General features: G+C 50.4%; 1 protein-coding gene and 1 pseudogene across 1 annotated transcript; both read right to left on the bottom strand.

The window, feature by feature from the left end:
- Window positions 1–266: 266 nt before the first annotated feature.
- LOC147986864 (uncharacterized) lies at window positions 267–1,028 on the bottom strand. The gene has a single exon (XM_087540181.1). It carries the CDS (start codon window positions 1,026–1,028, stop codon window positions 267–269), a length of 762 nt encoding a protein of 253 aa, XP_087396307.1.
- An 11,076-nt stretch (window positions 1,029–12,104) lies between these two features.
- Window positions 12,105–12,975, bottom strand: LOC125532658 (putative ribosome-binding factor A, chloroplastic; annotated as a pseudogene).
- Between the last annotated feature and the right edge of the window lie 310 nt (window positions 12,976–13,285).

Genomic DNA, 13,285 nt, shown 5'->3' with positions numbered 1-13,285 from the left:
GAGGACAACATCCAGCCGCCGAGATACCCGTCCCTGCGGTACCGTTGGCCATAGTCTTCAGGGCGGTAACCGTAGCTATTGCCAGAGCAGACGCTGTAAAGATCTCCAAGGCCGTCGTAGTCAAAGTCAGAGTAATGACCTCCGTCGCGGCCGTAGCGATATCCATAGTCCGAGATGCCGCCGTAGCCTCCGCCGCCACCGTAGAGATGGCCAAAGCCGATGCCGTAACCTCCTCTGCCGCCCATGCCGTAGTCATAGCCTAAGAGCTAGTAGTAGTATAGGCTGCCGTAGTCATAGCCCGAGATGCCGCGGTAGTAACCTCCACGTCCGCCGCGGCCGCCGTCATAACCGTAGCCGTCGCCGTAACCTCCGCTGCGGTAGCCATCATAAAAGGTGTACGGCGAGGCAGAGAGTCCTCCTATGTAGGCTGAGTGGCGAGCATTGTAGCCGTGCGCTGACGGCGCCGGTGCCGGTGCGGGGATGGCCTCGCGTGTAGCTTTGCGGTGGTCTTGGATGGATTTTTGGCAGTCCAGCAGTTCCCTCTGGCAGTGGAGCAGTTTACTTTCGATGGTCTTGAGGTTGTCGAGCAGTCCCCTCAGCCTCAGGTCGGACGCCCCATCCTCATGCCGCTCAGACTCGTCGTCGACTTGACCTAGGTCTTGGTCCGACTCGTAGGCTTTCTCGAGGCGGCCTCCGTTGGAGTAGTCAGAGCAGCCGTCTTCGTCTTCCACGGCGTCGGCGTCATCCACAGCGCCATCACCGACGGCGTCCGCGGTAGGCGCCACCACCTCCGTCGCAGCATCGTCAGGCGCCGGGGCGTGGACATCCATCCTGATCCGGGAATCCTTTTTCCTTGTGAGGTAGTCGAGATCGCAATGCTCCGACTCCTCGAGGCTATCAGAGGCACATAGCGCCGGCGCCGGTGAAGCCTTCGTGTCTTGGTCACCGTCGATGTACACCCAGTCGTCGTCGTCGCCGGCGGCGGCCATGGTGCAGGCGCTCGTCTTCAGATCGATCTGATGGCTCATGGTTCCGCTCAGTTTCGTCTTATGTTTGCTTTGGTGGTTGGTGGCGTACCTCGTGCGGGGATATATATATATATTTGTAGCGCGTGGCTCGATCGATATCTGAGTCGAGGTAGGAGGCGTATCCGACGCGCCCCCCGATCGATTAGCAACGAACCCTGCCAGATCAGAGCGGAAGGCCGAGAAGGCGTACGTCGTCGATCGTGAAAACTCTTGCTCGATCTTTACGCGTACGTGTTCCGAGTCGTACACACGTAACGCCTTTCTTTTTTGAGGGAAACACACGTAACGCCTGGAACACGTAACAATATTACGAGGGCTGATCTTGAGTGAAGTCTGAAATAAACCTTTAGATTGTAGAGGCCGATATAAACAAACCTTTATCTTCAAATTCCTGAAGTTGATACCCTGCATTTACAGATTCCAGTTAATCCTAACCCTGTATCAGTGAAATCATGTTTGGCGTAGTATTAAAGGCGCGATCCCAGCCGGGATCGTTTCTACTGTCACTTACTATGTGGGCCCATATTTCATATGCATCTTCTTCCCCAATCTCTTCCTCACAAGTGCATGGCCGGTGGATCGATTCTAGCCGCCGGCTAATTGGTGTGTGCAAGTACACCAAACAAACAAACGAACATGGTGTAGTGTAGAAGGCTTAGCTCGTCCTCGGCCATTGACGCCTCGTTTGTCTGGAGCTGCGCCGCCCCCTCCGACTTGAGGTGCCCGTGCGGCAGCGTCAGTCCATCGATAGTTGTCGGAAGAACCTTGCTACGGCAGCCTTAGAGAGCGGAGCAGCTGCTTGGGAACGCCATCCAGGCGTCTCTCGAGCTCCTCGCCCGGCCCGTCCAGCCCGCAGACGACGGTGGTGACAAGGGTAACGCCGGCGGCGGCCGGAGAAGTCTTGTTCTTCCGTGAACTTCGTGAGGCGCGCGGTGAGTCTAGCCTGCTTGAAGTAGGCGAGGACGGCGGGTACTGTTGGTGCCCTGGTCGACGAAGTCGGTGTTAAAATAGGTCTAGCGTGTCATGTACACGTATTATGTATGTATATAACTTGTATATGCTGATCATTATAAATAGAAAGACGTGGAGAGGCTTTGCCCCACGGGAAACCCTAAACCTATTCTCAAACTTGGTATTAGAGCCTACCTAGCCGCCGTCGCCGCCTCTCCTCCCTCGGCCGCTGCCGCCAGCCTCTCCTCACGGCCGCCGCGATGTACAAGTCCCCCGCCGCCGATCTGTCCTCCCCATCGGCCGCCGCGATGATCACGTCCTCCACCCTCGCCCTCACCACCATGTCCGCCCCCGTCATCGCTCCACCCTCGGCATCGGCTCCCGCCCCCGTCCTTCCGCCCATCGCGGTCTCTCTTGATCGCAGTAATTTCATGCTGTGGAGGGCTCTCGCCCTTCCCAACTTCGCCGGCGTACGCCTCCACGGGTTCCTCGATGGCTCGGCCAAGGCGCCAGAGTCGACCATGACGACAGGCACCGGTGACGCTGCTCGTACCATAACCAACCCCGAATACGAGCAGTGGTGGACTCTTGATCAAAAGGTCCTCGGTCACCTCCTCGGCTCCATGAGCGTGGAGATCTCCGCGCAGCTGATCGGCTGCAGGACGGCGGCTGCGGCATGGGCTGCCGTGCACACCATGTTCGCCGCCGAGAACAGCGCTGGCGTGCGCAACCTTCGGCGTCAGATTCAGGCGCTACGCAAAGGAGATAGACCCGCCAGCGAGTACATGCAGAAGGTTAAATCTCTCTTCGCGATGACGAGATCATCGACTACATGCTGACCGGGCTCGGCTCGGCGTTCAACCCCATCGCTGCTTCGATGAACTTCGCCGGCGTGCCTGTCACGTTTCCGGCGTTCTACTCTAGCGTCCTCCACTATGAGGCTCTACAACAGCAGCAATCGGAAGTTGAGGACTGGCAGTCCTCTGTGAACGCCGCCTCCCGGCCGGCCTATCACGACCACGCCGGTCGTGTGCCCGATTCCGGACGTCCAAGTGGCGGCCGCTCCTCCGCTGTATCTCTTCCGCCTGGATCGGTGAGCTACGGCAACGCCAAGGGCGGCCCCCCTGGCCGTAACAACGGCAACACCGGCGGCAACAGCCGCAATGGAGGAGGCAATGGGGGTGGCCGCCGTCGCTGGCGCCCTAGGTGCCAGATATGTAAGAACTGGGGACATGAGGCGTCGGACTGTCGCAGCCGCTATGACCGCGACCACCGCGCCGCCAACTGTGCCTCCAACTCCTCCGCCACGCCTGAACCGCCGGACTGGATCCTGGACACCGGCGCGACGGACCACCAGACGAGTGACCTCGATCGTCTTCACTTCCATGAGCGCTATGGCGGGAAGGATCAAGTGCAAGTAGCGAATGATGCAGGTTTGTCTATTTCGCATATTGGTCATTCCACTATACCCGGTTCATCCCTTCGCTTATGAAATATTCTTCGTCTTCCACATATACATCAACATCTTTTGTCTGTTTATCGACTTGTTCTTGATAATGATGTTTTTGTGGAATTTCACCGTTCCTTTTTCCTTGTTAAGGACACGGCCATGAAGAAAATTCTTCTTCGCGGTAGAAGTCATGGCGGCCTCTACCCCATCCCGTTTGGTCGCGCGTCGTCTTCCTCCACTCGTCAAGCGTCTCTCAGTGTCAAGACCACTCCATCCCAGTGGCATCAGCGTCTCGGTCATCCTTCGAATAATATTGTTCAAAACATTGTTAAGAGCAATGATTTAGTGTGTTCTTCTGAACGTCATTTTTCAGTGTGTGATGCTTGTCAGCGTGCTAAGAGTAGACAATTACCATATACTTTATCCACTCATGTTTCTACTATGCCTCTTGAGTTAATTCATTCTGATGTTTGGGGGCCTGTCCTTGCCTCTTCCGGAGGCTATAAGTATTATGTGAGTTTTGTCGATGATTATTCACGTTTCACTTGGATATATCTCCTTAAGCACAAGTCTGACGTTGAGCAAGTCTTTTATGCCTTTCAGGCTCATGTTGAGCGTCTTCTTCACACAAAAATCATATCCATTCAGTCAGACTGGGGTGGTGAGTACCACAAATTACACCGCTATTTCCAACGCACTGGGATCTCTCATCGTGTGTCCTGCCCACACACCTCTCAGCAAAACAGGATTGCTGAACGCAAACACCGTCATCTTGTGGAAACAGGTCTGGCCTTACTGGCTCATTCGTCTCTCCCTTTACGGTATTGGGACGAAGCTTTCCTTATTGCATGTTACCTGATTAATCGCATGCCTACACCTGTTCTCCGACAAGATACACCCTTGTTCCGTCTCCTTAAGGTCCAACCTGATTATACCTTTCTCCGCACCTTTGGGTGTGCCTGCTGGCCTAGCTTGCGCAAATATAACGCCCACAAGCTTGCTTTTCGGTCCACTATGTGTGTGTTCTTAGGCTATAGCCAGCTGCATAAGGGGTACAAATGTCTCGACCGTTCCACGGGCCGTATCTACATCTCCCGTGATGTTGTGTTTGATGAGTTTGTGTTTCCACATGCCACCCCTGGGGTCACCGTCGATATCTCCTCCTTGGCTGACGTTCTCTCGTTTCCTTCCAATGAGCCGGTTACGGGTGACCATATGCGTAAATATGACTTATCCTACCTGTCTACTGATCCGCCTGTTCCAGGCGCTATTGCTACTGTGCAGGCAACCCAGGACGCCGCTCCTTCCTTGGCGATCGACGTGCATGGCGCATGCATGTTGCCCGGCCCGTCGGCTGCCTCGTTGCCTGGCCCACCATCCGCGACGCGTCCGCTCGCCTCGGGCCGCTCCGCTGGTCAGCCCGCTGCAGACGCACCGACCTCCCCGGCCGCGTCACTCGGCTCGTCGGTTGCCCCGTCATCGACCGCGCTGGCCTCCCCGGGCCCATCGTCGCCGGCCTCCCCGGGCCCATCGGTGCAGGAGGCTGTTGCTCCCTCCTCGCCGTCCGACCAGCTTGCGTCGCCTTCTGTTGAGGGTAGCCCTGTCCCCTCGACCGCGACGCCTCCAGCTGCTCCGGGTCACCCCATGGTCACGCGTACCCGAGATCATACTCGTCGTGCGCTTGTCCCAACTGATGGAACTGTCCTCTACGACCCTTGTCGCCGTGCTTTTCACGCTGTGCCCGTCTCTCACCGTGATGCCCTCCGTGAGCATGCTTGGCGCACAACAATGATGGATGAGCTCGACGCCCTTCGTCGCAACAGAACTTGGGTTCTTGTGCCTTGTCCGCGTGGTGTTACTGTCGTTGGGAGCAAGTGGATCTTCAAGACTAAGCATCGCTCGGATGGCTCCATTGATAAGTATAAAGCTCGTTTGGTCGCGCGTGGGTTCACACAGCAGCTTGGCATTGACTATGGTGATACGTTCAGTCCGGTTGTCAAGCTAGCCACCGTTCGACTGGTACTTGCTCTTGCTGTGTCTCGCGGCTGGATCCTCTGACAGATTGATGTCAGCAACGCTTTCCTTCATGGCTACTTGTCTGAGGAGGTCTACATGCAGCAGCCACCAGGTTTCGAGGACGCTCGGTATCCCTCTCATGTGTGCAAGTTGCAGCGGGCTCTCTATGGACTTAAACAGTCTCCTCGCGCATGGTATGCTCGGCTCAGTTCTCGTCTTCTCCAGTTGGGTTTTGTTCCCTCTCGAGCAACGGAAGTATGCCATGGATCTTTTACACCATGTGAACATGGAGAATTGTAAGCCCACTTCCACACCATTGTCTACCTCTGACCAGCTTGCACGGGTGTCTGGACAGCCTCTTGGTGCCGATGATTCTTTCCGGTATCGCAGTGTCGTTGGTGGTTTGCAGTATTTGACTCTCACTCGCCCAGATATTTCGTTTGCAGTGAACAAGGTATGCCAGTTTCTCTCACAACCCACTGATGTTCATTGGGAAGCTGTTAAGCGCATTCTGCGCTATGTAAAGGGAACATTGCAGACTGGACTGAAGTTTCGGAAGGCTGTCTCCACCAGCATTAGTATTTTCACTGACGCAGACTGGGCTGGGTGTCCTGATGATCGACGATCCACTGGAGGCTTTGCCATCTTTGTTGGCCCGAATCTCATCTCCTGGAGCTCTAAGAAGCAACCGACGGTGTCGAGATCTAGTACGGAGGCTGAGTACAAAGCTTTGGCAAATGGGGCTGCTGAGGCCATCTGGGTAGAATCACTACTCAAGGAGCTTGGTGTTTCCCAGCAGCGTGTTCCTGTTCTATGGTGTGATAATTTGGGAGCCACATATCTGACTGCCAACCCAGTCTTCCATGCATGCACCAAGCATATTGAGATCAATTTCCACTTTGTGCGTGAGCGTGTTGCTTCTGGAGCTCTTGAGGTCAGGTTCATTTCTTCTAATGATCAGCTGGCTGATGTATTTACCAAACCAGCCACTCGACAGATGCTAGACCGATTTAGTACCAATCTAAACCTTGTACAGAGTAGAAGTTCAGATTGAGGGGGTATGTTAAAATAGGTCTAGCGTGTCATGTACACGTATTATGTACGTATGTAACTTGTATATGCTGATCATTATAAATAGAAAGACGTGGAAAGGCTTTGCCCCACGGAAAACCCTAAACCTATTCTCAAACTGTCGGCCCATCTCACCAAGGCCGTGGTACCGTTGGTGCCGCTCGCCGGCGCAGCGTACTATTGTGGCTGGTGCTGCCCCCGACCATAAGCAACCGCTACCCACGCTGGCCAGTACCATCTACCATCTATTGTTGCTACTCCTTGCCGCCGCCGTGCACATGGAAAGAGCAGCTTTCCTATGTGCACATGCTACATGCTAAGCTCACACAAGGTGACACTCTCGTCTTTGCTATGCTCTATGCTTCTTCTTTTTTAAGCCGGGCATGTTGTGCTATGTGCTATTGCCATTGATGGATCCGAGGAAACGGAATAGCAGGAGATAGATGGGAACGAGGAAGAATGTCTATGATGCGTTGATCAACGCCAACAGTGAAAGAAGCAGGTTCCCGGGTAGGATTGTGCTTTTCTCGGTGTGCCAAACGTATCTAGGGTTCGAGTAGACCGGGATCAGAGAGGTCAGGGTACAGACTTTAGGGATTTAAAGGTGAGGGTTCATTTGCGTCGGCCTCTACAACCTCAGGGTTTATTTCAGACTTCACTTGCTGATCTTCTATAGTGTCCGCGACCTTGGTGGGCCTCGCTGGGCCCTCAGGTACTATCCAGCCCACCAATGAGACGAGCACTGATGGGCCTGTCCAATAGGTGTCCAGGGGAGCAGTTTTTAGGAAAGATTTTTGATCGGTTTTCCGTGTGTTTTTTCCATGTTTGTTTCTGTGGTAGTTAATTTTGACCATGTTTTTTCACGTGGTTATTTATCCCTGTTTGTTTCTGTGATTGTTTTGAACTTTTTTGCGTGTTTTTTCATGCTTGTTTCGGGTGGATCTACATTTCTTTCATCGGGTTTCCCCTTTTTTGTGTTTCTTCATCGGTTTTATTTTTTATTCTTTTAATCAACACATGCGTACTTTCTTCAATACACATTCTACATTTTCCGTATACATGTTTTTGATACACGTTGATCATTTTCTGAATAATCGATGTACATTTGAAAAAATAGATATGTTCGAATGTACATTAGTCTAGACTCAATAGAAAAAAAATCCTATGATATGAACCAAAGGGCATTTTCTTTTCTATTCCTATTCATAGGATTTCAGATACATGTCATCTCATTTCCCGTGACTTCTTATTCCTATGACTTTCCTTCGCCTCCTTTGGTTCGTAGGATAGGAAAATCATAGGAAATGAGATGACATGCATCTCAATTCCTATAGAGAAAGAGAAGTTATTTGGTGCATAGGATAAGAATTTTTCCATTGAGTCTAGGCTAATGTCTTTTTTCTTCCAAAATATGAAGGGTCGATTCCTATCCTACATAGGAATAGGAATCCATTCCTATAAACCAAAGAGTTTCAAAGGATTTTTTCCTTTGCAAATCCTATCCTATAGAGTTCCTACAAAATTCCAACAAATCAGAGGAGGCCCAATTTTTTTTCTCCCACGAATCCCACAAGCCAAAGGTTGAGACCTCCTCTCCTACCTTAATGTCAGCCACTAGTGCAGAAACCCTTCATAGGATTTTGGTAATAGCAACGTCTAGCAAAAATGACACACCGTTGCAAACTTGGCAAAATACAAGAAGTGTTTAGCTAAAAAAAGCACGCTACTGTTGTCATATTACTAGCAGTGTTCCAAAAAATTACACGTTGCTGCTAAGATACACAAAGGGGGCTCTTATGCCAAGAACTATCAGCAGCGACTCAATACAAAGGCTCGACACTAGCATCTACTATATGAACTAGCAGCGTGCGGTCAGAAATGGTCACCACTAATATCATTTGCATCCCACATTTACTGGTCTGCCTGTGTGGGTTCAAACTACTTGCGGCATGTACGAGTAGTTCTCTTTTTAGAAAAGAAGGATTATCCCTGGCCTCTGCACCTGGATGATGCATGTAGCCATTTTATTAGTTATTCATAAAGATCTTACAAAGTAGTACATTATGTAGTCTGAAGTCACCATCTTAACAACAACTGTCGCTACTTCTATTCACCTGATGAAGGGGTGCCGATAGTCCGAGCCTAATACCAAACAGACATCGCATAAATGCCTAACATCTAAAGACAGAGGCCCCAACCAAGCCACATACTGGGTTTGGGGCACAAACTGGTCCGGCACACTCTCTGTGTCGTCGCCGCCATCTTCCACCAATCAATCTTCAGAGCAGAAACTAATGCACCGACCTTGCCAGGCTTCTCTGCCATCGACGCCACCATGACCCCAGACAACATCCTCCCGCGCGAGTCCATCTTCGCGTCTCGGACTCCGAGTCTCCACAGCACCACGCTAACGAGATCCGCCGCCATTAATGTGTAAGATGAAGCACTGCTCCACCAAAGAAGCCGTCCTTTGTTCCCTCGAGCCCGTGTGTACCTCCATGAATGACGCCCCCAAGGGGGAAATGACACCAGAGCGCCGCTGTCATCCGATCTACTGGTCTAGGGTTTGCTCCGGTGGTAGCAGAGAGTGGCCTTGAACTTCTCGATGACGATGCCTTCAAGAAGGAAATGACACAGACAACACCGCCACCGCCAGCCTTGGCAGTAGCCGAAAGCAAGTTTTTCATCGAGATTTGTTTGAAGAATCACTACAAGAAATATGTCAACTTGTGACCAGCACTATTGGTCACTGAATGGTCACTGTTTTCAATTTGTGACCTTTTTGTGACCAAAAACACAAGGTCAAAAGCTGGCCGTCATAAACTGACTATAGCGACCTTTCTTCTGGAATGGTCGTAGATGTTTATGACCAAAATACGTCTACTGTGGCGTTTTGGTCACTAGCAATCTCCTCAGGCCACGTAGGCATCCAGCGTGGCAATCTGATGTGGCACAAGATTCAGCCCGGTCCAATTCGATTTTCTACATGGGCCTAGCCCAACAATTCGGCCTTTTTATATATTTTTCTATCAATTTTTGATCGGCTTCATGGGCCAAGCCCATCATTGCAACTTTTTTTATTGTTGGGTTGTGGCCTTTTTGTCTAAACGAATTTAGTTTTTCTTTTTTTTTTCCAAAAGAAGGGTCCACTAGTCAGATGGGTCCCGGTTGTCAGGTTCTGGTAACTGGGTCCCATTTGTCATGTTCTGGTAAGTGGGTCCCATCTATCAGGCTCATATTCTTCATATTCGAACCAGTATTTAAATGGGCGGACAAAAAGCACACATAATACTTCAAATAAGAGCAACCAGATCCTTACAAGTGTAATACAGTGGCAATCACAGTAATGACTACAAGTGTAATACAATACTTTACAAGCTTTACAAGCAATCACAAACTCACAACATGCCAAACTCGTTGGACTACAATAGTGATATGAACAACATGCCGAACTAGCTGGACAACTGTAGTTAGGGCTGGGAACAAACAAAACGACCTTCAAGAAAACAGACAACATGCCTTCCTCGGTCGCCCTGTTACACGAATCAGCAGGGAAGAATCAGAAAAGGTGAAGAATCAGAACAGACCATTCAAGAAAAGGAAAATTATTTAGAATGATAACAAAAATTGAGCTAGTACCATGCTTTTTGTTCTCCAGCTAGTTAAAATGAGATAACTCGTTCATACAAGAAAACAGAGACGCAATATGAACACACAGCAGGATTGACAAGTACATAGCAGGATTCAATAATTTTTTAGGATCGCAAGACACCAATATAAGCTAGAATTGACAAGTACACATCAAGATTCAATTCATCTTGCCCATATACAGCAACCAACAGACATCTAACATTTCAGCATGCACATACAATTTATTTACTTATTTTTGAGCAAAACCGCCCACTGCCAAACAGAATGTCCTTTCATTTGATAAATAAGAATAGCAGGCCAAAGAAAGGCAAGCGTACAACAAACACACTACAGATAAGCAAGATACTAGAGGTCAGCACACAAGTCATATCATATATTACGTTAACCTTTGACACATCATATAGAATTATGAGCTTGACAGTCGTCGGTCTAACCATATCACGCAAGCAACGGCATACAAACTAATTAGTAGTACTATATATGATGCAGCATACAGACAAAATTTCTACCTTGTTATCATTAGGGAGCAACAGGGGGTGGGGGAAGATTTCGATCGGCTTCGTGTCAGCTGCCATCACCACAAACTCAGAGTCTTGGTAGCTGGGGAAAATAGAAAACGGAGATTAAAAATCATAGGAACTGAAATTAGCAGGACCGACCAAAGCACGCAGCTAGGGACTGGTCACCTTCAAGGTAGAACAATGAATTAACTAGCAGTTTTAGTCAAAGTCGTAAGCATGCACATACAGACATACATACGAATTGAACCAGAATCCATGTATGTCTGTGCACTTAATTGCAGGTTCTATCCAACTTGCAATTGGAAGGAGTACAACCTAGTTTACTAGCAGCCTAACAAAAGATTCAGGTTCTTGGTTTGGTGCATGAATCCTGCTGTCGTAGACAGACAGAGAGGAAAGAGCACTGACGACACAACTACGACAGCAGAGCGATGCGAGCCAGTCAGGCAGTGCTTGATAAGCTATTGATAAGCAGTTTGCACACAATTAGCAGGCAACCAACAAAGTAATGTTGTATACTGTTCTGCAGTAAAGAGTAGAATTTCTTTCTGTTGGCTCTGAAATTTCTGTCCATGGTGCACACATGACATACCATCGATTTGAATATGAAACTTAATTCTGCACAATTTAGTTGCTTATAAATTTCAGCACCAGATTAGCATGTCTCGTTACTAATGAAGTACTTCCTTTATCAATCATAGAATGGAAGGAATCACACAACATCGGGTAGTACTGTAATTGGATTTAGTAGTAAATCTGTAGATACATGTGGTTGGTATCTACTAGTAGGGAGTTGCACAGCATCTGGTGTTCTAATTAGAGAGTTGCTAGTGTGTTTTACTTACCCTGCTCTGCTCTTCTTTTCTACAAGCGAAAGCAGAGCAGGGAGAGCAAGCACACTACCATAACATACAAAGCCATCTACAACCAGCCCAAAAACATACATACCTATAGGACTCACTCACGCACTGCCATTGTGTTATGGATGAGCAAGTCTAGTGTGTGAGAGAAAATGGAGACAAGTTGAGGTAAAGTGCTGACCCCACGCTGCGAGGAACAAATCAAGGAGCTAATAACTGGGCAATGCAGCACCAAGTACGACTCTACTACTACTACCTATGATGCATCATTGTTGATCCATGGCAGATAATAGTAAAGATTAGAATCCATGATTTTGATACAGAAGTTACCTAGCCTGGTAGCCTAGCATAGAACAGCACTACATAGTACTTGGCCAGCAAATTTGAGCAATTCAGTGACCGCATCGCATGACAACAAATATAAAAACTATGAACAACATTGCATACGATGTGTGACAACAGAGAACACATTTGACAATGCAGAACGCATGCGCAACCACACATCCCATAATAGGGTTACAATCTAGAGGCAGTTAGCTAGCTGCTACCAGATCGCTCACTCATCAATATAGAACTGCAAAAGAGCGCAAAAGAAATAAATCAACGAGACCATAAGGCATACTGTAGCCAGCTAGCTAGATTTAATCTTGAGACTTATCCTTGTGCTTCTGTAGCATCTCGATAACTTGGTCCAGGGGTGGGTCTCCGGGCCTCCGAAAAACACGGTCGCCGATCTTGAACTTGTACGCCTCCGGCTGCACAGAATGAACTCCTTCAACCACAAAACACATACATCCATGCATGTATACACTTGAGCTAGCATGCACCAACCAGTGTGTAACTAACCAACTACTCCAGCTAATTAACTTCAAGCATGAACAATTAACCAATTAAACAAGACAGAAACTAGCATAATGATCTATAAACAAAATGGGAAGTAAGCAGACGTGACCTGGAGGTCGTTGGAGAGCTCGGGCGTGACCTGGAGGTACATGGTCTTGTCCTTGAGCCCGGCCATGGCCACCTTCTTCCCCGAACACGGACACATACACCTTGCACACCTGCAGACACAAATCGGAGCAGAGACAAGGAACTCAGCATCCCAGATTGCAGCGCAGCCGCATCGTTTCGAGGGAGAGTCCGGGCGTGACCTGGAGGTCGTTGGAGAGCTCGACGGCGGCGATGGTGGTGGGGAAGGAGAGGTAGCGGTCGGCGCCGAGGGCGGCCTCGGGGAGGACAGCGCGCTGCATGACGGGGTCGCGGGTCAGCATGTCCGCCAGCTCCCGCTGGATCTGCTTCGCCACCATTCGCACTCGTCGCTCCTTGGCCATGCACCGCACCACGCGCAGCCGCCGCACGGAGACGGGCGCCTCGGCGGCGAGGGCCCGTGGCAGCGGCGGGGACACCAACGGCCGTCACGGGAACATCCTCGCTGGCTTCATGGTGGTGGGGGATTTTGCACCGTGGTGAGGCCGTCGGCCGTCGCTGTGGGGAGTGGGAAGGGGAGGGGCGAGAGGAGGAGGGCGTGGGGAACGGCAATGAGCTCCGCCGGAGGGAGGTGGTAGAGGCGACGCGAGACAGCGAGGAAACGGGGGATCTGGATGGTGGAAGGAAGGATGGCCAGCGCTGGGGGCGATGAAGAGGTCGGCGGCGGCGGGGGTGGGGGAGGCCCGCGGCGGGTTTGGGATGGCAGAGAGAGGGAGGTCTGGGTCAGGGAGAGGGGGATCTGGGAGGAGG

The sequence above is a fragment of the Triticum urartu genome, chromosome 2A, assembly GCF_056163025.1.
Source record: "Triticum urartu cultivar PI428250 chromosome 2A, HENAU_Tu73, whole genome shotgun sequence".
Classification (NCBI taxonomy): domain Eukaryota; kingdom Viridiplantae; phylum Streptophyta; class Magnoliopsida; order Poales; family Poaceae; genus Triticum; species Triticum urartu.
This window is presented reverse-complemented; position numbering and strand designations above follow the sequence as displayed.